The sequence below is a fragment of the Macaca thibetana genome, chromosome X, assembly GCF_024542745.1.
Source record: "Macaca thibetana thibetana isolate TM-01 chromosome X, ASM2454274v1, whole genome shotgun sequence".
NCBI classification, from domain to species: domain Eukaryota; kingdom Metazoa; phylum Chordata; class Mammalia; order Primates; family Cercopithecidae; genus Macaca; species Macaca thibetana.
Genome location: NC_065598.1, coordinates 29,665,883 through 29,693,591, shown reverse-complemented (window position 1 = coordinate 29,693,591; position 27,709 = coordinate 29,665,883). Strand labels below are relative to the sequence as shown.

The window sequence follows — 27,709 nt, the reverse complement described above, 5'->3', positions numbered from 1 at the left end:
CTGACCAGGGGAGACAGTAAAATGTAAGGTTATGTAGAGGGGAACAAGGAGTGATGCAAACGAAGTGAGAGAGAAAAGCATCAATATGTTCTATCTTGAGAAAATATTAGAATCCTTCTTTATCATAATTCTTCTGATAAAGAACTGATATACCCAGATAATGCCTTTTGTAATGACTCCAAAGGAATGGAGTGAATGTGTCCCTGAGGCCAGAAGCTCCATCTGCAAGTCTGATAAAATGGCTGTAAATCTTGGAATTTAGAGTCATTTAGACCGGAGTTTAAATTCTGTCTTTCTAATTGTGTGATTCTCTGATTACTGATAAAGTAGTCAACACATCACTTGTTATTCAATAAGTGGCCATTGAATCTATTATTATCACATTGCTATAGTAGGATATTACTAAACATTTTCCCCTGGTTATTTTCCACACTTTTTGCCTTACCTTACTTCCAAAAGTATTTTATGAATTACCCCCTCAGGGAAGGTAAATATGATAGCCACGAATAAAGAAGGCATTGCTCAGGTTTGACTCTAAATTACACTTTTTAAAAGCCAAGACAAGAATTTACAAAGCCTTGGGTTTTGTTGAATAGCCATGTCTTATTTGGAAGAGGAAAAAGCTTGCAGAGCTAGGAAGCATGGGGATTTGATGATGTCAGAGAAGTTTTTCAGTATTGGAAGAGTGGATAATTCTTTGACCATAAAAGCATGTATAGGAGGCTCTAAGGGGCTGTGCCTAAGGTTTAGAGCCTGCATGGGTTTCTGAGAAGGGGCTCTCAGGGCCCCAGAGAGGAGAAGAGGATAACAGAACTTCCTATGGTTTGAGCAGAATCTGAGAAGGGCGAGGATTTGCGTCAAGTTTCCCAGGGAAAATCTTGGGAAACTGTAAACTTCAGAGAGAAATCTTGCACTCAATGTGAAAACCGTATATTAAAGATGCAAAGGATAAAGAAGATGATTACTTTTTCTTGTTTTTTAATGGGAAGGTGGGTATGTGTGTAGCAGAGCTTATGGGACTAGAAACACAGGTAAGACTGTCTGAAATTCCCAAGGGAGAAACATCTGGGCAAGTGTGTGAAACTTGTGACTGGAGGCCATGACAAGGATCTAAGCCTTCAGGAGTCAGTGCTTAACATGTCCAAAGACCAGGTGGTAGTATCTCAAGTGAGGAAGGGATGGCATATGCACCAGATGACTTTCTCCTCTACCGGAAAGCTATATACGAGTTCCATAGAAACAGGTTTAAACAAGAGTAAAAGAGAAGAAGGGAAATGGAATATTCCAATTTTCAACTGAGTGTTAACCCACAAGAAGCTGAATTCCAAACTAGAAGTGACTGAGTAATCTTGGAGAAGCAAGGTTATGAGTTTTTTCTCAGTAGAAATGGGAACTTGAGAGCCAAGTTGAATGGTTTTAGAGCACTAGAGAATTAAAGAAAGTTGCATTTATGCATATTTAACTTTTGTTAAGATATAGATTTTAAACTTGCTATATAATTATTAGTACTGCTGTATGGTTCTGATAAAACAGTGTTTCTGCAAGTTCTAGAGGTTAGCTATGATGCAGCGGGAGATAGGCGTTAAGAGTGGGCCCCTGACCACCATTTCAGCAGGAACGGGTCTGCTTTAATATAGGGAGGCTGAACATGTGATTGCGGTTCTAGTAATAATTTCTTCCCATAAAACCATTTGAACAATCACTGCCTTGACAGTCTTTGCTTCCCCCCCCGCCCCCTTTTTAGAGGAATAACTTGTACATTAACATTTTCCAGATGACAATTAACTTTGTTATCTTGGTTTTCTTTGGGCCTAATGCATTTTCAGTGGCATTTCAAGAAAAGCCCTAATAGTTAGACCCTCGATTGTGCTTAAGATGGCCCCAGAGACAGAGTTCTAAGAATTGCTAAAGCATTTATTAACTAAATTGGCTTTCCGAGAGAACCTTCTCATCTGTTAGAATACTGTTTGTTAGTGTTTGTCTGTTTTGTTTCCTTACTTAAGACATTTTTTAAAAAACTGAGAACCCAGCAGCTTCAGAATAGCAATGAAATCTGGTAAGGTTGCCCAAGTCAGTCACTTAAATGTTTACAACTAGCAGGACCCACTAAAAGAAACTTCAAATCATTGAAAGTTCAACTGCATATGATTAATTCGTTTTCATTATATTCCAGAATTTTCTACATTCAGAAAATGATAGATTACTACCCTAGAAACTGATGGTTTGGTAACATCATTCATATCATTCAGAACACAAAATAAACATATTCAAAATAGGGTTAATAGAAAAGGGGAGATTGTTTAGGTAATGTACTTTTTCAAATACCATGCACTGTGCTCACTGTGCAAACAACAGCAGATCTTTAGATTATACTGAACATACTAAATTAAAAAAAATAAAAATAATAGAGAGTGTCCGATAAGATAAAGGCTTTGGGAATAGACTTATTTTCAAATCCCATCTTGGCCACTTACAGTATTTGTGTTATCTTCTTGAGTAAGTTATTTAACCTCTGAAAGTCTCAGTTGCCTCATCAGTACAATGGAGATTACAATATTGACCTCAGGATGTTTGTGAGGCTTAGCAAGAATGACTTTAAGAATGCCTAGCACTATGCTTGGTACTCATTCAACAGTAGTTTCGACAATGGCAAAGTCCTTATATTTATTTAAAGTCCTTATATTTCTTTAAAGCAGCAGCAGCAGCAATAAAAATAATAATAATAATAATTTGTATCAATAGGCAAGAAAGTTAGAAATAAATAGGCAAACCGGTAATTTAAAACTTAAGAAAAAAAACTGGTTTTGCTGCAGCTCAGCCTTCACCCTAATGGGAAGGAGAGAAGGGTAAACCAAGAGGAGTGTTAGGCATTCTGAATAAACCACTTCTCTTTACAAACCTGCAAGACTACAGTTTTGCTTGTGGATTTATTATTCCAGAGGACCCTGGAAATGTGGCAACATAGGCAATTGCCTCATTTTCCTTGGTACCATTTACTGCTAAACTGAAAATCACTGAAAAAAACCGTATATAAATATGATGAGACCGGGTGCGGTGGCTCATGCCTGTAATCTCAGCACTTTGGGAGGGCGAGACAGGTGGATCACCTGAGGTCAGGGGTTCAAGACCAGCTTGACCAACTTGGTGAAACCCTGTCTCTACTAAAACTACAAAAAATTAGCTGGGCGTGATGGCGGGCGCTTGTAATCCCAGCTACTCAGGAGGTTGAGGCAGGAGAATCGCCTGAACCCGGGAGGTGGAGGTTGCAGTGAGCTCAGATCGCACCATTGCACTCCAGCTTGGGCAACAAGAGTGAAACTCCATCTCAAAAAAAAAAAAAAAAAAAAAAAAAAAAGATGAAGAAACCTTTGTCATCTGTATTGTCAGTTTGCATATGTTTCCCACATTGCTGGTTTATCTTATGTTTTTAAAAAATGACCAAAAAGGAAAATTAACTAAGTCTAATATGCAGTTTAGGGAGCTGAATTTTAAGGACTCCATTTTCCTCTTAGATTGCACATGTATTCATTGGTGACCAGAAGCAAATACTAATTATGATTTCCACAAAACAATATTTATTTGTGTACTTACAGTAAAAATATGAGATGCATTATTATGAAATCAATGTGCTTGTGCATTTTTCTGTTGGTACACACTCGGAATACAAATTAACCTATCTAAATATAGCTAAATAAACAAGACTGAAAAGAGTGCTGGATGAATTTAAAATACTCAGTACAGTTTATTATAACGGATCTGTCTAAACAGGAACAAATTGAGATTCACTTCAAACTACTGGGCTAGAAAACACAATTAAAAGAGACACTCCTTACCTAAAAAAAAAGTTAAACTGGCCTTTCAGTCCTGATTACAAGGTGAGAGAAAATGAATGCTCTGATGGCATTGCAATCAGTGTTTGTAATTTGTAAGTGCTGTCTGGAATACAATTCTAAAATGGGTAGGTGATGCTTTACAAGTTTCAGAGAAAAATACCTACAGTATTGGCTCTAAAGCATCACACATACATTTCCTTACAAAAGAGAAATTTACAAACTGAGCATTGAAAGAATATAAGAGCTGCTGCCATTGATTATGCAGGTGACTTTTTTCCCCTTAATAAAACAAAGACAAGAAAGAAACTAGAATATTCAGAAAGAACAATAAAAGAGGTAACATCCTACCTCCATCCAGCTCTTCAGCTCCAAAATGATTCCTGTAGAAGAGCATGATTTCTATCTTGTAACACTTGTAGATGGTCACCAAACATACAAGCAGCAAGAGAATAGCACCAAGCCCTCCAGCAAGTTCCACTGTGTACATTAGCTCTAGAAAGAAAAAAATCACAATGGGGAATTATATAGTATTCACATCCAAAATCACAAATTAAATTCAATTTGATTTCACATTTTCTTGCACGAGATGAGATGTGGGTAATGGGTTAACACAACCCCTTTCCTTTTCGCATGAGAATTTGACCTTTCGATAACTTTCTAGCTCTGTTTCCTTGGTAACTAGATAAGGTGGTATGTGATAACTATGTTGCTAAGCAACATTGCTTGTGGTAAAAATGAACCTTGGTTGGTAGCTTGCATTTGGACTAAGAGAATTGTAAACATCCAATTGCAAACTATAATAATGGGTTCACCAGAGTGCCATACTTCTCTTATATAAATGTATCCCTTGTGGAGATTCTGGAAGCTATGCTTATGGGGTTGATAAAATAAATACTGATTCCTGTGGATATGAAGCTTTTAAGCTAGCATGACTTTTGGCCTTTCCCAATGAGAATCTTGATCCCTCTCACTTGAGCTGTCACCTGTGGGTTGGGGGCCAAAGAAAGGTGACAGGTCAAACAACACAGTTCCAGGAGAGCACTGTGGATTATTGCATAGAATGTTGGGAAGACTATCTAATGAATGCTGTCTGCTGACTCCTGCCAGGAGCAATGGCTCCTGTGTTGTATCTTCCTGAATAGAGTGATACGAAGGTGGTCTACCATAATCTTGGAGGCTGAATGCTTTTTGGGTGTAAGAAGTAGGCCTCCTAGTGGATGGGACAGTATATGAATATGTTGGTGGTGTTTTATTTTCATTCAACCATTTACTTGTTAAAATTTTGGCTTCCCCTTTTACCAGGCATGTTATTACGTTCTATCCAAAAAAGGAATTTTCTTGACACTCACTGTATACAAATCCTCCTTTTTCTATTGAATATCTACCTTAGATAAAAACTTATCAGGAAACTTGGAGATAAAATATTTTGTTATTTTTTCCTTCTTTAGAACTATGGACATTGTAACAAAACTAAGGATACCGGTATTTAAATAGTAAGCCATCATGCACAGATTTTTGAAACTCACTTTAACTAAGTGTTGTCCTGATCATCATAGCCCAAATGTTGTCACTGATGGGTAGCCATTGTTCCCTGCAGTTGACAACTACCTTGAAAAGTACTAGTTTCCTTAATTACAATTAAATACAAACATTTCTGAAATCAAAGCTGTAAAATAATGTTGTTCTTGATTCTGTAATTCAGAATCCACCAGTAAGTTATCTAATTTCATAACACAGTCAATGTAAGTAAGCTTAGACTGAGAATTTTAAAATAATCCATGGTTTTGCCAGTAACAAGTACCCTCAGGTTATAAGATCAGTCCTGAGTTCTCACAAATGGGGTGAAATCATGATGGGACTGGTGTAGTTTGAGTGACAAACAATCTGAAAAGCATGGCCATCATTTTCTCACAAGAACACTGTGTATGTGTGTGTTTGCATGTGATGTCACTTTTCCTGTAATAATTACAGAAAAAAAAATCCTCCGGCTGGGCACACATGTAATCCCAGCACTTTGGGAGGCCAAGGCAGGCAGATCACCTGAAGTCAGGAGTTTGAGACCAGCCTGGCCAATATGGCGAAACTCTGTCTCTACTAAAAATACAAAACTTAGCTGGGCATGATGGCGGGTGCCTGTAATCCCAGCTACTTGGGAGGCTGAGACAGGAGAATCACTTGAACTCAGGAGGTGGAGGTTGCAGTGAGCTGAGATCGCACCACTGCACTCCAGCCTGGGCAACAGAGCGAGACTCTGTCTCAAAAAACAAAAAACAAAACAAAACAAAATCCTCATTCATATTTCCTATTACCTAGCCCTTGACTTCTCATTCTACAGTTTAATAAATAACACATTAACTACTGTTTAATCAAGTGTATTTTTCTGTAATTATTAAAATTAAATGGGAAATTGAAGAAAATATTATTTAAAATGATTGAACCGTATGCATTTAAGAAATAAAAAATAAAGTGAGATCAAATCTTTTATAATCTAAGTAAATTAATATGAAGTGTGAAACACTACAAAATACCTCCAGCAGCTTATCTGATTAACATTGTGAGGAACCACACAAGACAGCACTACAAAAATACCAGGAACAAAATACAAAAAGTTCTTCAGTATAATGTTTTCCCCCTACTATATGAATAGAAAGGGAGAGCGGCTAATCCTGTGGGGATACATTGGGTCTTGTTCACTCAAGATAACAAACTCCACCATACAGAGAAGCCTGTGTAAAATTCTAACTTATGCCCACAGGGTGATTTATAAATCAGGAAGACGTGATTTAAAATACACTGGATATAATGTGAGAAATAAGCAGTTCGACTATGGCTTCTTTTAAGATTTTCTAATTTAGTATATTAAACACTAGGAATTTACCACCCAAAAATTTCTTGTACAAAAAAAGAAACGGAAAAATAATCAAGAACACTTAGCTTCCACTCCCAAACATTGCTAGTAATAGTACCCAATGATATTACCACATTGTAAACTTTGGGGTAATTTCTAATAAAATTAAATATAAATCTACCATATCAATAGCAATTCCACTCCTAGGTATTTGTCCAAGAGAAATATAAGCAGATATCTGCAAGAAGAGTTGGATGAGAATGCTCAGAATAGTCTTATTTATTCACAGCAGCCACAAATGGAGACAACTTAAATGTCCATTAACGGGAAATGATGAACAAATGATTGTATGTTCATATGATAGGATATACTCAGTGATAAAAGTAATAAACTACTGATACATAAAACATGCATGACTCTTACAAAATTATGTTAGAAAAAGGAAGTCAGACACAAAATAATACCTACTGTATGATTTTATTTAAATTATGCTGAAGAACAGACCAACATAATCCATAGTGACATAAATCAGGAAATGGATTCATTGGTGATGAGTGAAGGGAAACTTATTGGAATGGAGCAAGAGGAAACTGGGGTAAAGGAAATAGGTTTTGGTGTGGATACAGAAGTGTTTATATTTGTCGGAACTCATTTAGCCAAACACTTAGAGCTCCATGTTTTATATTATGTTAATCATATTTCAATTCTTTAACATTTTGATTTCTTTTAAGAAAAACTTAAGTTCTAACCAAAGGCCTATGTGGGGAGAAGTGTGGGAAGAAAGCTGGGAGTCGGGAAAGCTGCTCTGCTCTAGATAAGTGCCCAGGCAGAGAATGATTCTTTTATGGTGTCCCTAAGCACATTCTTTGCATCTGGAGGCACTGCACAGGGGCTGGGCATGTGGCATGTCTTAAGTGCCCATATATACTCAAGGAGCTTTGGAAATAACAAAAAACCTTTGCCTGAAACATAATCTGATCAATCCAATCAACAGAACTCTCATTTTCTCCAGATGGTATTTATAATACTGGTCTCTATATACTTTTTAAATTTTGAGCAATTGAATACATGCAAATTAGAGAAAAATTGTATGAAAATAAGTCCTTCTTATTTTTAGCAAAGCAATTACCCAAATAGGAGTTACTCCCATTGCTAGATGTCACGAGCCATTTGAAAAATGATATACATTTCTTAGAATACTCTACATAACAAATCAATAGTGTTGTTTAAAATATAATAAGAAAAAGAGAGCAGGGTTGATGTAGCTTAGCAATTACAGAAACAGTCTTGTGTCACATGAAAAACTCCTTTAGAGTACAAACATATGAAAAGTTATATATGCTTAGAGAATGAGCAATAAGCGAGAATAATTCTTCTGGGCCATAGATAGTCGTTTACTAATAATAGAAATACCAAAAACGAGTCTAAAGAAACAGAATTTACAAGGAGCTAATTTATCCTGAGATCCTGAGAGCGTCGCAGACTTTCCCCCAGGGACTTCTGTAGTATTACATTGCAGAAGCATAGTGTTCTCATAATGTCCTTATAAAGAGGTCAGGAACAAGATGGAAATGTGTATTTCCCCATGGTGTACAGTGCCTGCTCCTCAGTTACTACATTATTTCTATGCAGGAGTGTTATACACATGCCTACACATTATACATGTATGCAAGTTAAATTTTTTTCCATTTAAGTAAGTCACACTGGTTTATATAGCATATGTAAACTCTCTCAAAGAAAATGGTGCATTAGATTTAGCCTTTGTATTCTTTTGCTCCAAGCCAGACAGATTCATTAATACATGTGCTACCATATTATTGCATATCCTTTGGGTTATACAAAATTACTAAGGATTAAATTCTGTCACAGTTAAGAGAAATCATTTGGGCCCACTGCTGTATTTTATCTTTACAATGTAAATGGTGTTGGCCCAGCAAATGTCATTTTCCCTTTGAAATGGGATCTGCCTTTCAGCTCTAGTTCAAGTTGCCTGGAGTGGCAGCATTTAAAAAATAAAAAGATTCCATTTCAGCACAATTCAACATCTGAGGACCGAAGGAGAAAGTGCAGACCTTTTAAAATCTGTTTAGCCTTTGTGTTATTTTGTTAAAATGATAGACTCTGCCCCCTTTAAGGGACTGAGACTGAATATTGAAAATTGTAAAAGCAAAATTGCTAGGCAAAACCTAAGGAAAACTGGCATTTGGTTAAAAACAACAAATGAACAAGTGCCAAAGAGTTGCATTTAAGGGCCCCAGCAATCATTTAGTTACAGGCAATTAACAATAGTCCTTGGAAAGCTCCAGTACAGGCTTAGGGAAAACACATTGATTATTGCTGCAGTAGTAGACTGCTTTGGAATAAATTGTTTCAATTTAAAACTAGATTTGCTACAAGCATTTTGAGCAATGACTACAATTTTTTCTTATCAAGACAGTGGGAGCAAGCAACCCCTTAAAAGAAACAGCTAATTAAAATAAAGTGTGTGCCATCTCTTAGTATATTGAATTACATTGCAAATAATAAATGCATTTGGTTTCCACTGATCTTGCTGCAATTACCTAGTATACTATGGGAAACTATGTTCTTTTCTTGGCCTGTACCTGGTGTTATTGTTTGCAAACATTTTCTGCTGGAAATCTTCGAAAAGGTAAAGATTTTAACAAAGTAAGTAAAAGTTCATATGTATTTTTGAACTCTTGACTTGCAGTTTTTAGTCAGTATCTCTATTTGATCTCTCTCTCTCTCTCTCTGTGTGTGTGTGTGTGTGTGTGTGCCTATATATATATAATTTTGCCAGAAGTATAACTGAAGATTTTAGATGGCTTACTTTTGTGTAGTTTATCCTAAAGTTGGTTCATTCATTATAAAAAGTCTTTTGAAGTGTTTTTCCCTCATTTATATGCAGTAAAATGCAAGTTTGTGGGGAAAATGCGTGACAGACACTATAATGATTCCAGTTTATTCATTTGCCTCACCAAGTACATTCCTTTTTCTCTCATTGTGTTATAAAGAGCTAAAGTTTATAAGAATCTATCCATCCACATAAATTCATATGCATATTTATTTCTCTGGAGCAGTATAACTTATTTGTTCCTGGCAGGAGGATAATTATGCTCAGCCTACAAAGATACTCAACTCAATTCTACAATACATCAGTGCAATTTAAAAGCAGTTATATTTTTGTGGGGGGCGGGGGAAACACATTAACAGATCAAGCTGCTATTCACATAAAGGAAGAAAATGTTTTGGGAAAGTATAAACTAGTATGTAAGAATAACAGTTTTGATCTTGCAAAAGTCCTTTTTAGGAAGTCAGGGTATAAACCCCCAAAATTATAATAATAAAAATAAAAATGGTCCCTGAATGGAGCAGCTTAATCTGTATGACCAAACATTTGGGCAAAAGATTACCTCCAAAGTAGCATTTTTTGCCATTTGGAAAGAGGTTTTTAGACGAAGCACCAAATTAACTTCTAGTTACTGCCAATCAAAATGCAAATATGGTTGTTGGCTAGGACCCATCATTAGAGCCCAGTAAGACTAAGGTCCCACAGGTCCTTGGAGCTTCATTGTTATGTGTTAATAAAGTATTCAAAGTGAAAAATAAAATGAAAGGCTAGAAGAAAAAGTGTAACATTCTCTTCACAGCATGCTAGAGCCTACCCTTGGAATGTGCTTTTTTTCTCTTTCAACTAGGCAAGAAGGGTGTTAAGTTGGTTTTTCTCTCTGTGAATTAAGAAATATTCATCGGTGGTATGTTTTAAAAGATGAGTTAAAATGAATAATGGCAGTAACTGAATAAAGCATGAATCCATGTGCTCATATTAGTTACAAATAAACCAACAAGAAGGGAAAGCTCTCCCTAAGAGCAGAATGTCAACCAGTAAATAGGAAAGGAATGATCTAGTTAGAAATGACCATTTTTCACCCACCATAATAACAATTGATTCAGGCAAAAATTAGCAACAGACATTAAAATTATTGGTTGAAAGACTGATGAGGCAGGATATTCACACTGTCTCATAGTACCTCCTCACTGGGGAAAAATGGACATCATTTTAAGGAAGTGACCAAATTTAACATCAACAATAATGGGACAAATTGACATCATCCCCCGCCCCCAATTCCCAGTGTACTGCAATAAGAGGGCACAATATCATTTAAGTAGTGTTACAGCCAGAAACACATAAACATCTGAGAAAAAAATAAGGAAATGTCAGGCCAACTCAAACTGAGGGACAACAATAAAAAATAAAACCATGTAGCTTCTACTCTTCAAAATGTCAATGTTATGAAAGACAAAGAAAAGCTGAGGAACCATACCAGATTAAAGGACACTAAAGAGAATTGGCAGTTAAATGCAGTACATAATCCTGGATGGTAAATATGGTGTAAAGGGTATGTACTGGGACAATTTTTGAAATTTGAATATAGACTATATCATAGGCAATGACATTTTATAATTTTGAATTTTCCTGAATTTGATAAATGTATTCTCGTTACATAAAAAATTCTTGTTTTTAGGAGATTCATATTGAATAATTTAGTTTGTGTCTGCAATGTGCTCTCATGTGGTTTAGCAATGATACGTTGTGTGCGTGTGTATGTAGTTCAGCTCTTTTTACCTACCTATATGTAGGAAGAGAGATGAGGTAAATGTGGCAAATGTTATTAATTGGTGAATCTAGGTGGAGAAGATATATTAAAATGTATTATACTGTTCTTGTAATTTTCTACAATATCTGCAGTTTTATTTATCCAAAATAAAAAGTTAAAAAATAACAGGTTGAATTGTAAGATAATAATTGCAAGTGTTATTGTAATTAGAGTGTATTTCAGGTTGATTACCCTGTTATTAAAATCCTGTTATTTACAGCTATTGTACACTGATCTGCACAAAGCCTTCAATTTCATCTTCCCAGAACATGTCTTCACTCTGGAATTTTCTGCAGGATCTGTTAGCTGATTTACATTGCCCATGGAACAAAGTCTAAACCCCTTATGTGGGCATTTCAGTTTCTTCATTCCCTTAATTGAAGCAGCTAACTAACCTTTAGCTGTAATCCTCCTTCCAATGTAAATTAAATTTGATGTGAGTTTTTTGTTCCTAATCTGAAGTTCTTCATTTTCCAAAACCCAACCAATCCTGCAAGGAAAGGTTGGGATCTGCACTTCCAATATAACTTTTCCAACTAAAAGTGATTTTTTTCCTCTTTAGAAGATGTATTTCCTGTCCTTTTTTTTCACTTACCATATTGAATTATATCAGAGTTAGTTTTGTTTATTGTTTTACATTGTAAGCAATGACTTTATCTTAGGACCTTTGCTCTGGCTTCCCTCTGACTGGAGAGTATCTCCCCTAGATTTCTACGTGCCTCTCTTTGCTTCTTCAAGTCTTTGCTCATACAGCACCTTCTCAATTGGATACACTGACCACGCATTCCAAGTCACAAACCTGTGCCTGAATTTTGCATCCACTTGTCTTTATTTTTTATAGTATTCATCACTATATAACATAATATTTCATTTGCTTATTGATAAATGTATTCTTGTGTATTATTTGTCTTCCACTGGGATTTAAACTCCATCAGGACAAGTTTTTTGCTGTTTTCTCTTTTTTTTTTTGTGGTCTATTTTGTGTATATCTTTCACTACTTATCCCAAATACCTTGCAAACTATCTGACACATTAAAGATATTCAATGAAAATGAATGACTGATTAGATGATTAAGAACAAATCCAATTTTGAATAAAAAGCTAGGTTTTATGTGTTTCTATTCTAAAATTCCAAGAACATATCTGTGAGCCATTTTTCTAGTCAATGTATCATAAGGTTCAAGCAACTGATAAGGTATAATTATAGCATTAATATTCAGTCCATTAAGTTGGGAATAAACTTTTAGTATATAGAAAAATGATCAACTTCATAGTATAGATTTAAAAATTATTTTTCCATTTTCTTTTTTTTTAATTATACTTTCAGTTCTGGGGTACATGTGCAGAACGTGCAGGTTTGTTGCATAGGTATACACGTGCCATGGTGGTTTGCTGCATCCATCAACCGGCCATCTACATCAGGTATTTCTCCTAATGCTATCCCTCCCCTAGCCCTCCACCCCCCAACAGGCCCCGGTGAGTGATGCTCCCCTCCCTGTGTCCATGTGTTCTCATTGTTCTGTTCCCACTTATGAGTGAAAACATGTGGTGTTTGGTTTTCTGTTCTTGTTTTCATTCACAAATCTAATGGCAATACAGTCTTGTATAGACTTACAGAACTAAGAAAGTTTGTATTCACTTGGCATTTGGAAATCAATCATGTACTGCTTCACATCTTTGATACTGCTATTCAACTTTTCTCACTCACTAATACATACATTTTCTATTTGCTTTATAAGTGCCTTCTCTGTACCAGGTATAGTGCTTTTGAATTCTAGTGATAAAATGATGGATGAAATATGTTTTTGCATTAAAGGTGCTCATGTCTACTTTCAGAGTCAGGCATGTAAGCAAATAATAAATAATAAGAGCTATTTATTGAGAACTTAAGTGTCACTGTGCTAGACCTCTTTTATATAAGTGTAAGAAATGCTACATTATAAGTATCACAATTACAAGCCAGATGAAAAATGCACTTGGGGTATTTGTATGTGTGTGTGTTTCTGTAGGAGTATTTTAGAGACAGGGGTCAGACACAGAGTGACACAATGCAGAGGTAGCTGCAAAGGATTTTGGCAAGTACTTTGGTCTGGAGCACTGGGAAAATGAATGTATGATGTGATAGGTGAAGGTAGGCAAACTCATGCTTTGATTTCTCAGCTAGAATATGTTGTTTATCTTTTTTTTATTTTCAAAGCAAATAGCATGTACCTTTTCAATAAATATTTGTTTAAGGATTCATGGAACCCATTAAACCAGGTTTCACAAAGATAGTTCAGTACAATAGGACAATGATTCTCCCTTGGGAAAAATTGCCCTCCATTTTCAAAATGTATACTGTGAAGTTACTAACACAGACAGAGCTTTATTGCAGAAAACCTTTCCCCTTTAGATTATAAAGGCGGTGTTTGAAATATTTCTATCTCAAGACTATAATGTGAGATGTACACAGACCGTTATGTGTGCTTGCACACACATACAGGTACAAAGTATTCAGATGGGCTTCCTTTATCTCAGATCTCAGAAGATTAAGTATGATGGGGAGAAGACAGACAAAGAAGGAAGATAGTGTTATAATAAAGAACAAAAAGGGCCTCAGGTGACCAGCTTGGAAGACAGGGCTATTGTATATCAAGGTGTCAAACTTCACTGATGCCTAAAAGAAAATACCTTAGAAAAGTATTGCTTTCCCTCTACTAGGAATTTCCTTCTTAACATGTCATACAAATAGACAGGCACAGATGGAATGTTACAAAACATCTCTGGAGAGAAAATTGTCAGAGCGAAGGTGGCATTGCCATTTTACTCCTTGTTAAGGGATGCAATGTTTATCCTGAAAGCAATTTTCCTCAAGAGGGTATATTGTCATAGTTAGAACAATTTGGTCTTCCATTGGGAATGCTTTGGATTGGCCAACGAACCCAGAACATCTGGACTGCCTAGATAACCAACAGAAGAAGCCATGGTTTCTACAGAAATATCGAAGTCTTCTAAACAAATATAGTATGATGATTTATAGATATTTAATTGATGAAAATACATTTAAAAGTATTGTACACACTTATAAACTGATTGTATTGCAATATACAAATGGGATACATTAACAAACTTCAGAATTTTATGTTATTATTATAATATTCTTTATTTAGGGGTTTAATGTATTTCTGACTTATTGAAAGCATTAGAAGAAAATGTGTGTGGCAAAATTTGTTGGTAATAGTTTATCTCTTGAGACAAGTCTCATTCAAAATCTTGGTGATTCCAGAGTTACAAAGTATTAAAGCAAAAACCATATGCTGGTTCATTTCCCCCAGTGGGAAAAACAGAAAAATATATTTCTTCTCTATGTTGCATGTTTATGAACACTTCTGAATTCATAAACATGCTGAAGAAAATAGTGGTAAATTTGCCTTTCTTTCTCATGTTGTAAAGAAATGCTTTCAAGACTCTATTAACCTTTTAAAAAAATCCCCCCCACTCATTAACAATCTATGAAAAAATGAGCATGTTTTGGGAGTTACCAATAGGAGACCTGACCATTACTTGCCTCATCCAAAGGGAGCAGTAAATGGTTCCTTAAACCATGACAGACTTGAGAAGTCTGCAGCTCACATACTTTAGTGGCCTCTGTGCTGGTATATATAAAGGGCTTGTCGTCACTAATGACTTATCTTTTACCAAAATTGCAATAACATAGCTCTGCTTCACAAACAAAGAATAGGGCATTATCTTATCATCTCACCATATGTATTGATTTTCAGCATACATGAAAATTATCAGTGGCTTGAAAAAATAATGTAGAAGTAAGGTGCCCCCTAAAATGTTGTTTTGTAAAACAGACAAAGTGTGAGCAAGAGTACATACTCAAGCAAATAGATTTCAATATACTTGAACAATGTGTAAATAACTTGATTTTATAGCAGAGAGTAATGATAGGTTTTCTACAAGCATTTTCAAAAATATTCAGTAGCTATACCAAAATAGATTTATTTTTTCTCACTTTTCTTCTGACTCTATAAAACATGCTTCTAGTAAACAATTTGAAAAATGCATAAGGATAAGAAATTAAAGATCACATGGAATCATACGACCTTGAGATAACCACTGTTAATACTTCACTAAATTATTTAATGCATCTCTTTCTAATGTATTAGGTTTTCACGTAACCTTAACGTAGGCAATTGATCTATGGCTTTAAATACTAATACTACAAAAGAGCTTATATTTTGCCTTTTATTCTGGACAGTTTGGAATGGAATTTGTCCAATGTGGTTTGCAAGCTATGTTCTGCTAAGAGTTCTCTTGGTAACCACTTTAGCCTAATTATTTATTTATTTGCCTATCTGTTTATGCAGCTATCATTGAAAGATGCCTGGTTCAGCAAGGCAAGTCTAACAGGAATTTTGTAAACACCACTGTGGAGCTTTTCTCTTCATAAATAATAATTAGTTTTGGCAACAGTTTATGAATATTCACATAAAACGTAGAGTCAATCATCTGATTTTAGAGGAGGTAAAACTTTCAAATTTCATTTTGACTAATTGCATTGTTTTTCAGATGAAGAAACTAAACTAGTACGTGTACAGCCACCGAAGAAAATGTATTTTAATACTGCCAACTTTTATGTGCCTACTGAATTGCCAGTGGCAGCAGTCTACTAAAGAAGTCTAACTACATAGAATTTTATTGCTGTATCTTTAATATATTTCTTTAAGTTGCTTTCAACATTAAGGCATTTAAATGTTATGGACATATTTGTTTGGGGAGAATTAGAAATGTACCCAAGCAGTTGTGAGTCATTACCTTGAAATTGTGGGGTGGTATAAATAAATTTTTAAGTCAAATTCATTTTACATTACTTATAGAGTAGAATTATAATTGTAAACCGATGTAAGTCAGATAATTTATATTTAATACTTTCAGGCTTTGATAATGGCCTCTTCCACTTTAGTTTGCATGAATTTGGCAACCATTGTAAGTCGGCACTTTGAACTGCAGTTGCATGTCATAAGGAATTTAATTTCTACTTTGCAGTTACAGAAACTTGACATCTAAAGATCTGAGTCAACTTTTCAAACACTTAAGGCATAAGAAAATACCTAGGAAGAGCAACCACCATATCTCACTTTCAAAACTGGCAAAAGGAGGCACAATGTCTAAAAACTCTGAGAATCTGTAAAATATGACAAATGGTCTAATATATATTATTAGTCACCCAGTATCATATATGCTCTTTCAAGATTCCCACAGTGGGGCTAGGGGCAAGTAGTTTACAAATGATAAAACTGAAGAACAATGACATAAAGAGATTGGTTCTAGGTCACACAAAGCTAAAGAGTCAAAAGCAAAATACTCTCAAGTAACTGTCCATTTTTTCGTCACAGTTGAGAATTTCTCACTTTTTAGTCAATTCTCATTCATATCAAATTTCACTTAATGGTAACAATTTGGGGGTGGTTTTAAAAATGACCTTTGTGTGCTTTCCTAAATGTACTACTGGATTTTCTTTTCGAATTAAAAATAAATTCTATTTTTATAGAATTTAAATATGCACTTTTAATTTACCCAGATTGACCTTGCAATTTATTATTTTTCATAGAACACATGCTAAAAATAGAACACGTGCCCTAAAATTAGATACAAAAAGATATTATATTTCCCACAGATGGCAAATGTAATTCTCACCACTAAAATCTAAAAAAGTTTCCATGGTAATTTATTGGAAATCAACACATTTTTTTCCTACTATATGACCTGAGATACTAGTTAGCTTTTTTTTATGCGTCATGTCTAATTTCTTACTTTACTGACCTGGTTGTCAAAGTTCAATATACAGGAACTGCTTATTAAAAGTTACACCTTGCATTTTATGACCCAGTTGTGCCATTTCTCTATAAAATGCAGGAATTCGCAGCCATAAAAATGCACAGCTATCTCCCTCTTCCCAAAAATGCTGTTTAAATGCTCCAGCATGGTGGTAGACATCCTTCTGGTAGCAGTGAGTCAACTAGTAAGGATGCTTAACCCAGTGCTTTGACCATTGCTGGCACTCAATACATCTTTGTTGAATTAGAATGATTTGTCACTTTTTCATACAACAGCATTATATGAATTATCTCTTTTAAGCAGCCTGCAGTGAAGTGAGATTTGGAGTGGGATATGAAGCACTGTCAATCAACAGGTTGCTTAGACCCAGAAATAATGAAAATACGAAGGTGGTTCTGAGAAGGAGGAGTGAGTGGTTGATGGTAGCTGGTGGCTAGGAATATACTATCTTGTTAGGAATCTCTGATCACACAAGTGGAATTTTGCTGTGTGCTAGATAATTTCTGTGGGCTTCCTGCAAATGTTTTAAACTTAATTATTATTTCTAAACTGCCTGTTTATCATTTTCCAATACATAGACACGAGTTCCAGTGGATTCCTTCTACCCTCACTTGAGTAGACTGCTGCCACTGGAAGCTCCGTGGTCACATAGAAATTGGTAGTATTCAAATACATTGTGTACTTTTGACCATTCGCACACTAGTTTAGTTGCTTCATCTGTAAAAATACTTGTGTTTTATAGCTTCTGTTAGATGCTAGACAGATGCCTGTTAAAATGAATTACACGTTTGAACTCGTAGAGATGGTTTTAATGAGTCTGTGTTGCTGTGGTCCTTCCTTCCTTCCTTCCTTCCTTCCTTCCTTCCTTCCTTCCTTCCTTCCTTCCTTCCTTCCTTCCTTCCTTCCTTCCTTCCTTCCTTCCTTCCTTCCCTCCCTCCCTCCCTCCCTCCCTCCCTCTTTCTTTCTCTCTCTCTCTCTTTCTTTCTCCCTTCCTCTTTCTTTCTTTCTTTCTCTCTCTCTCTCTTTCTTTTGTTTTTGAGGCATACCTTTGACCAATAATATGTGGCAGTTCAATTCCATACAATCTCCATCCTTTCTTACCACACTTAATTGACAGTTAGCTGAATACAAGTAAGTGTTCAAAACAGAAAATCAGCAGTATTTACTGTTCACCATACATCGTGTTCCTCCTTATGTTATTTACATAGACTAGATTCAACCTATTTGAATAGGCTAAAGCATATATGTATATCCATATATATGTTGTTGAGACATTCCTAAGTGTATTTCCTTTTTAAAAAATGAGGTACATAGGAAATGGGTCCAACAGTGAGGGCCCTCTTCATTTAAGAGGTTAATTATTTGAATACTTGAAGAAAATGCCCCCTTAGACATCTCTCTGAGTAGCAAATATGTTATATAGCACAATTCATTGAACAGGTGAAGCAAGTAACCTCATTAAGAGTAGAGTGTGAGGCCAATGAACCACTGTTCAAATAGGTTCAAAGGTGTTGACCATGTAAAAAGAATGAGGCAATTAATTAAAAATAGTCCCACTGACTGGCTCCACTCAGCTTTCATTCCTTTCTCATGGAAACAGTGAGCTCAACAGAACTAGTTTCTCTTTACCTATTACAGGCTACCAAGCTAATTAGAAAGATCTATTGTCTAGGCAAGGGCTTTGGTATGCCAGCTGCGGTCCACAGACCAATAGTGGCAGCATCAATAAGGAACTTGATTCAAATTCTAATCTTGAGTCCTACCCCAGGCTAATGAATTGCTTTTTAACAAAGTTCCCAGGTGATTTGTGCATACTGTAAAGTTTGTGAAGCATTCGTCTAGGGGCTTTTAGCTGACTCTCTAAGCATGGAAATACAAGGAACCTAAATTTTGTCAATTCCTATGGTGTAAGAACAGCCATTCTGTTGACCTTCCAGCCACATTTGGTATAATCTTGGAAGGTTTTCAAGATTAAAATACTTGTCCTTCTATTTTGAATTTCCCTACATTGAGCAGCTTAAGTGTTGACATCATTTCCAGGAAAAGATTGAGTTTTTGCTATCTATACTGTAGAGCAGTGGTTGTCACCAGGAGCAATTTTGACCCCTGGGGACATCTGGCAATGTCTGGAGACATTCTTGGTCTTCATAACTGAGGAAGGTTGTATTGACATGTAGTGGGCAGAAGCTAGGAATACTGCTAAATGATCTACAATGCACAGGACAGCCCCCACAACAACAAAGAATTACCAAGCCCAAAATGTCAGTAGTGACAAGATTGAGAAATCTTGCTATAGACAAAGTTTAGATCACTCAGAATACATTTAATCAGCCCATTCATCACATTTACTAAGTGGGTTTGGTACTTTGAAGCATATAAGAGAGAAATACAAGTTAAAGATCTGCATCAAGAATTGAACATTTAGTTAAGGAAACAAGTGTAAAACTCAATAAAGCAAAAAAGGACTTGCAGTGACTATAACCATGTATAATTAAATGTTTAAGAGCTTTGGCCCACATGAATGATCTACAGGAATGACTAAAGACTAAAGAGTTTATTATTCTTGGTCCTCCACATTGGTTTTGTCCAGGATCACCCTCTTGTCATTTATTAATTGAGAAAACAGTTAATCATCAGCAGACAGTGGTCCTTTTCTTTTCTAACAAAGATGCTACTTGGTTATTCTCATTCACAGAGAAGAAAACTGTGTGACCAAAATGGCTAAGAGGCCAAACAATGTTACATAACATACCTCCATATTATAACTGATTAGCAAAAACTAGGATCAAAAGGCCTTCAACAGAATTGCTTGAACCCGGGAGGCGGAGCTTGCAGTGAGCCGAGATCACGCCACTGCACTCCAGCCTGTGCGACAGAGCGAGACTCCATCTCAAAAAAAAAAAGCCTTCAAAACATTTCACAGTTGAGGCAAAAAAAACCCTTGGGATTAATCTCATTTAAATAATATATTCTAAGTCTAAGGAAATAGTCAGCTAAAGTGGTTAACAGTCATGTCTGCAACTTTGGTGGCAATCAATAGCCTTGTTGGAATATCCATATCAAGAAGCACACAGGGAGTTGGGCACAGTGGCTGACGCCTGTAATCCCACCACTTTGGGAGACTGAGACAGGAGGATCGCTGAAGCACAGGAGTTCAAGACCAGCCTGGGAAACATAGGGAGACCCTGTCTCTACAGTTTTTTTTTTTTTTTTTTTTAAATAGCCGGGTGTAGTGGCGTGCACCTGCAGTCCTAGCTACAAGGGAGGCTGAAGCCAGAGGATTGCTTGAACCCAGGAATTCAAGGTTGCCGTGAGTCATGATTACACCACTGCACTCTAGCCTGGGCAACAGAGTGAGACCTTGCCTGTAAAAATAAACATAAATAATAAAAAAAGAAGTGCAGAGGTACAAAATCATTAGTATTAGACAATTTGTGGTACTGGCATTCATAATAGCCTCCAAATATGTTTGGTTATTCGTTTTGGCATTAGTTACCAAGAAAAAAATACGACATTGGAGTCTCCTATTTAGATGTCTTACGTAAATGAGGAGCAGAGTGGCCCCCCCACCAACGACAACAAAAAAAACAGTAACAGGACAAAAGAAAATTTTGAGTACAAAATGTCAAATCTTATCCAAGGAGAGAATTTGTTAAACTCGTTGGCTTTTATTTGGAGATGCTGCAGCAACATTACTAAAATTCCTTAATATTTTGGCACTGCATAAGCTAAGACTCAGTAAAAGTATCCATTTCATCGACATCAGCTCAGCTTGTAATGGGTCATTGTCTTTCTTGGGAAATGCTGCCATACAGGGAGGTAGGAGATTTTGATTTCTGAACGAGGTTTGGCTTTAACATATTCTGAAATCAATGGTCAAGGAAGTCAAATGGCCAGTCCCAAAAGAAGTTTGCACCGTTCTATGACCTTACTGTATCTCTCAGTAAATAAATTCACTAGGCAAATACTAACAAGGATGGGGCACATATTACAAGGATGATTCATTACAAGAAGGGTTAAAGGAGTCCACTGGGTTTACATTCATCTGGCTTTAAAACAATGCATCCTAAATGATGTGCACTTAATTACATTACTAAGGATATTTTTCGGTCTAGGGAGTTTATTGAGCAGGTCTAATTTCTATTGATTACATTCTTTGAAGGGATAAAGAGAGTGCACACAAGAAGTAAAATGGGTTAGATGGGAAATAAAGAAAACCTAGATGTTTATTATTATTAACTAGTGCTGAGTCTCTCAGATAGATACTTTGCCAGTTCCCAAACTAATTTTTGATTAATGAATTGTCATATTATTGTAATCCATATAAGTAAACATAACCCTTCAGAGCAGGATTGCTAATGAACATCCCCAATGTGACAGTTTCAAAGTGAAACACTCACTAGGAAGCACAGTCGTATATTAGCAATGTTTAATATCACTGTAATTTAAAAAGTACTGGATGGCATTCCAAATTATATTGGTCCTTATTTCCTGTTCATTTAATTTTAATTTTCATGCGTGTAACTTTGGCTAGCACAAATGCCAGGTACATAGTAGGTTCTTAGTCATCATTAAATGCATGAATAAATAAACAAAATTATCCTTTAGGATAGTACATTCAAACCAAAGTAAATCTATTATACAGTCAAATTCAGAATTGACGGAACAAAATTGCTGCAGCTAAAGCTGACGATTTTGATGAAAGATGAATTAGAATTCAGGGAATTTTTAATGGAACACGGAATTGCTGCATCCTTCATTACCCAGAGTATCACATAGTTAGAGCAAGGAAATCTTGTAATAGCTTGTTAACATTTTTTGGGTGCTAAGTACGTGCCAGACACTGTGATACGTATTTACACATACGAGTTCATTGAATCCTCACAGCTGCTCTATGTGAGAAGTCTTATTATTATTCCCATTTTATAGAAGAGCAATTTGAGGCTCAAAGTGATTTGCCCCAGATAGCATAGCTAGTAAGAACAGAGTCGGGTTTTGAACACAGCCAGCCTTACTTCTAAGTCCATGCCCTTAACCATTAAGACAATAAACATGTCTGCACTGTGAGGTCATTAAAAATGAGAGTATAGACAGAAGGCACAGAGAGTGAAGAAGGAATCTGAGACAGCCTGATGGGTACAAGAGTGTTTAGGCCTGAGGTCAGAGCACAATACTGCTAGGTATCTACCTGGAGTATTGTTTGTGTCAGAGAAACGGAAAATGTGAAAAATGGAGAGAATGGGACAGATCAGAGCTTTGGAGGAAAACTGAAGGTCAATGTTCAGTGCGTGTTGGACAGGCAGTAGCAAGTGTATCTGGGTAAAAGATTCAGAGACTCAGACGTGGAATTCAATCAAGTATGGGCAATAACAAGAACAAGAAATAACGCAATGTCTAATTTGTCAGCTTTACTTTGATTATTTTTGAAGCCAGGATCTAATGCTCAAGCTTGCCAGGCCAGGGTCTGGCAAAGAGGATTGAATAGAAGCTTCTATTCAATAGGCAGGAGTGAAGAGTAAGGAGCAGGGCAGTCATAAACCAATATGGCCCATGGGCCTTGCCCTTTCATTCTCTGTCTTTCTCTTACTGCACATTCTAGTGCTCCGTATAGGAAGTGAAATATATCTATATTGCATGTCTGATGAGATTCTGATGAACCTAGTACCTTTTCTGGCTGCAGGAATTGGCAACTTTGGATATTCTCCAGCAAGATTTTTCTGTGGTCAAATTTCTTGGTAGATTTTCAGCAGGCTTTCATGGAATTATGATTCTTTTATGCAGATAAAAGGCTGACGCAGAACACAGCCTAGCTCAAATGTAGCTGAATTATTTATTGTAGTATCCCCTTGGCATTAAGGAAGACACATTTGATACAAGGAAGCAATGTTTCAAAGAATCCTTACCACCCATTGGAGGGCTCTGAAATCATTTTATTATGTCAATGATACTGAACAAAAGGTAACAGTGAAGGAAAAATTGCTTAGATAACTTTGGCAAAGGAATGTCCTGGAAGGTTTACCTGTCAGAAGCAATGACAGCTTGTGGTGTACAAGATCAGTATTCGACAAATGTTTGAACATGTCTCTCTAGGGAGGTTTTAAAAGGGAAGACTGTGAAGGCTTATAAGTTAAGGAATTTATGAGTTAATGGCAGAAAAATAAAATTAATAGTGAAAGCTCCCAGTTCCTTATATAAGCCTTAGTATTCTGAGTAAGATAGCAACCCACCTGATAATTACACCATTGCTAGCATGACAGACATTTGACTTTTTAGAGACTCCATGATCAAAGACCCAAACCTATCATTTCATATATGCTGTGTGCTGTTCTCCTCAACCTGGCAGGGCTGGTGAAGTTCAGGTCATGTCATATGTGAACGAAAGTCCTTTTTTTTTCCCCCAAGATTGGTGGGATAGATCATTCCACATAATCATGAGTCCCTCAAGAGCAGGAAATTGCATCCATTGGTGTCTTTGTGAATTGATGACTCGTTTGCTGCAGCTCCCTTAAAAGGAAGGCATACATTCACTTTAAGAGGGACTTTTGGAGTACATGTCTTGGAAGGACTTTTTTTTTGGCTTGTTAATACTTTTATTTCTTAAGAATATATTGCTGTTTGTATAAATGCATATTTGAAAAACATACTAAAAGACTTAAGTATTGAAGAATACTCTAACATTGACCACATTTTTTTCATGTTTGGGAAATCAAATATTACCGGAAAAAAAATTTCAAGTAATTTTCTTGATTCTTCATTTATTTTTCTAGAAATGGAAGGTTTCATAGCTTTTGGCAACTTATCCTTAAGCTATGTATGCTAAAAATAGCCTGGAGGTTTTTTGACCCCTTCTTGCCTGTGTGCCTCTCTGTAAAAACAGAGCTTTAGTAGCTTTATCCTTAGATACAATTCATTTTTCTTCCCTTCTCCTTTGATTCCTACTTAACTGTCACCCTTCCTTTGCCCTCCCAAAAAATATGTTGTCCAAGTCAACCCATTTTTATGTGCTCTATATCTTCTCTCCCCTAACTCCATTTTTGAGGAATAATTCAAACCCTTTAATTAAAGCACATTCAAGAGAGTGACCAGAAGGGTGAAAGTATTTCGCTAATAAAAATGAAGAATGAGTAAAAGAAGCTAAAGAGGCTGAATCTGGTGAAGTAAAGGTTCGGAGACTCGTAGTGACTGTCATCAAACATTTGAAGGGCTGTCTTGGGGAAGAGTGATTAAAAGTACAGAACTAGGGCCACTGGATAGACAGACAATGACACTGAAATGCTTTCTAACAGATTTTTTCTAAAGATAAAATGGACTTCCTTGAGAGGGAATGTGATCCAGTATAAGCTGATAGATCACTTCAGAAGATGTTACGGCAGGATAAGAAGTTCAATTACACAACACTTAAGTTGCTTTTAACTATGAGAAGCTATTTCTGTACTTGTATATGTGTGATATTTCTACTAACATCCCTTCCTTGATTGGCTATATACTATAGAAAGATACAATCATATTGCTAGCTGCTGCACACCTTTCCCCTTGACTCACATCCCTAAAAAGTAGACTATTTTAATATCATAGTCACCTTGACAACAGAGATGTCTATTTTAATAGCATTCAGTAATATTATTCAAAGGGAATCTATTGCCCAATAAAGTAGGGGGAACAGCCTTCAATGTTCTCTTTCTTTTGAAACCTCAAAGAGTCTAGGATTAAACATGGGCTTTGAAATTAAAATCATTGTAAATTTGCTGAATAAGAGAACATCAAGAGTGCTTGTTCCAAAGAGTAGAAAGTTTTAACTTAGCATAATGTAGCAAAATATATTTTTCTCTTGTAATATACATAAATACTTTTACTAACAGGAATGACTCACATTTTACAGTTATCTATTTCAAACAATTCAATATACATTTAAATGCATTTAACCCTATGCAAAAGGTGATGGGGTGATGTAGAGGCAGAGTTAGCACAATAGACATTGCACTCAACCACAGCCTATCTTACTTAAAAATGCATTATTATTCATCATGGGAGAATATCGTACATATCAAAGTTATCCAAGGCAGAAACAACATGTCAAAAAATACTGCAGTGGGGAGTTCATCAGACAGTTCTTACACTAAAGGAGCAACCTTCCCATAAGAAACACAATCTTTGACTTAAAACCATTTAGTTGTTGTTGTTGTTGTTTTTTAAAGAAACTAGTATCTATTTCTTTTCTTTTTCTTTTTTTTTTTTTTTGAGACAAGGTCTCCCTTTGTCACCCAGTCTGGAGTGCAATGGTGCCATCTCCCGATCTCCGCTAACTGCAACCTCCACCTCCCAGGCTCAAGTGATTCTCCTGCCTCAGCCTCCCAAGTAGCTGGGATTACAGGCTCGCACTACTACTGCCAGCTAATTTTTATATTTTTAGTAGAGACAGGGTTTCACAATGTTGGCCAGGCTGGTCTTGAACTCCTGACCTCAAGTGATCCACCTGCCTTGCCCTCCCACAGTGCTGGGATTACAGGTGTGAGCTACTGCACCCAGCCCCTAATATCTATTTCTAATAATAATAAATAGCATTTAATGACTTTCCTTGTATAGGCTCTGTCAAGCCCTTCACATTTTTTGTCTTATTTTATTCTTACAATACACTGAAGAGTTGATACTATTATTTTCCCCATTCTATATATCAGAAAACTAAAGCTTAGGGAAGTTAAATGTTTTGCCCAAAGTTATACAGTTGGTATTAAAGAAGAGCAAGGAATCCAAATTTGATTTTAGAGACTGAGTTACTCACCCATCTACTGTGCTGTTTGCCTTGGTAGCTCTAATGCAAATATGATTATTTTATTTAGAAGAACGTTGTGGAGAAAAACGAAATTGAATTTGTTTCTTGGTTCCCAATGATTTTTTCTCCCATCATACATTCAGTTGACCACTCAAGCTTAGAAGGTTACACTCACCTCGTTTATGAAGGAGAACACTGGCGTGTCGACGTCCATTTCCATTTTCAACATAACAGGAGTAATTTCCCAAGTCACCTTCTTCCACAGAGTCCACAATTAATGAGATGGAAACTTCCTGTTCCCCGAGATGCTCCTTCAGAATTCTAAAATATAAAGCGACAAAACAAAACAAAAATCCACACAGACACATACACAAACAAGAAAGAAAGGTAGATGAATCCAAATCTGATGTAAAAATACCTACGAAATCTGTGCTTCAAATTTGACTATGAATTAATGCTATGTTAATTAAATTATATCCTGCCCTTTTCTTCTTCACTTATAATTAGGAAGCTTGTCTTTGTAGATGTTAATGAAGTTGCAGTTAATTATCTCCCTTAGCAGGACAATCACACTGTCATAATAAAGAGGTGAGAAAGACCTTGAAGAGAAAGTTTACAATTTGCTTTCCCTTTAAGAACAAATATTATGTAAGTTGAGATAAAAAATCTAATGTCTCAGGCTGAAGGCCTAATTACATGTCAGGTTAATTTTTTAAAAAAGAAAGAAAAGAAAATTTCTGAGCTATTTTGACATTTCATTTGAAATTTTCAGTCTGACTTCTGTTAATGATACTAACAAATTGCCTGTTTTTGAAGAAATGCGAAATTATAAACCCATAGACTAAAAGTTCTGGTAAAGTACTTAACTCTGACATTTAAAATTAATGGTAAATGCTCACTAACCTCATTGTCATCTCTGTTCAACATTTTTAAATGCAGAATTAAAGTAAACTACCTTTCTAGAAACTTCCCTGAACACACACAAAGCCAGAGGGGGCAAAAGTTAGGAGGTTAATTGTCCTTCATTTTTTTTAGCATTTCATAGACCATGGGTAAAAGATAACAGTGAAGTTTTAAATACGAAAAACAGCACAGAAATGTTTCAGTACATATTAGACAATTGTCCATTTAGCCTTCTGGAATCCCACTGGGGCATTCCAGAGTACAATATTCTTATGTATTTGTTGCCAGAAAGAAGGTCCCAATAGAAATAACCTTATGTGACAGTTTCATATGTTTTTTTTTTTTCTATTGAAAATCATTTTCTCTTTTACCTTTGATAAAGTTTTAAAAGTCTTGACATTTAGAATGGGGGACCATGATTTAAATGTTTGTATAGACACAGAAGATGCAATCTTTAGATGGGAGGATGTTTAGAAGTAATCATCATTTTGATGTAGTTGTAACTTACTTATTATTATTAATGTTCTTGCATATTTACATTATGATTAAAAATAAGTATCCATGCCCAAGCATAATTATAGTCAGCATTGAATATATTTACACTTAAATGAATACATAAGTAAACACATTTAACAAAAAAGGGGCTTAGGCATTATGCCTTCAAATATTTTCATGTTATCATTCCCACTATACAAATATTTCTACCTTAAAGTCAGACTACGAAAGATGATAAAAACATTTTGTGTATCCGTATCACTACCATCAACAGCTTCTATTCCACTTGGTGGCTCAAATATGCAAAAATTCATAAAAGGAAATGATAGAGATTGTGTTTGCTTGAGTCCTTGTACCTTGTTAATGTTTCCTGTGA

General features: G+C 35.9%; 1 protein-coding gene across 1 annotated transcript in view; it reads right to left on the bottom strand.

Annotated features, from left to right (window-relative positions):
- The window catches only part of IL1RAPL1 (interleukin 1 receptor accessory protein like 1), a 1,385,688-nt gene that overhangs the window by 13,060 nt on the left and 1,344,919 nt on the right, over positions 1 to 27,709 (bottom strand). The window contains exons 8-9 of the mRNA XM_050776674.1: positions 26,111 to 26,256; positions 4,182 to 4,325 (exon numbers count right to left, since the gene is read on the bottom strand). Coding sequence (XP_050632631.1) covers positions 4,182 to 4,325; positions 26,111 to 26,256 — 290 coding nt within the window. The remainder of the gene's footprint in view (positions 1 to 4,181; positions 4,326 to 26,110; positions 26,257 to 27,709) is intronic.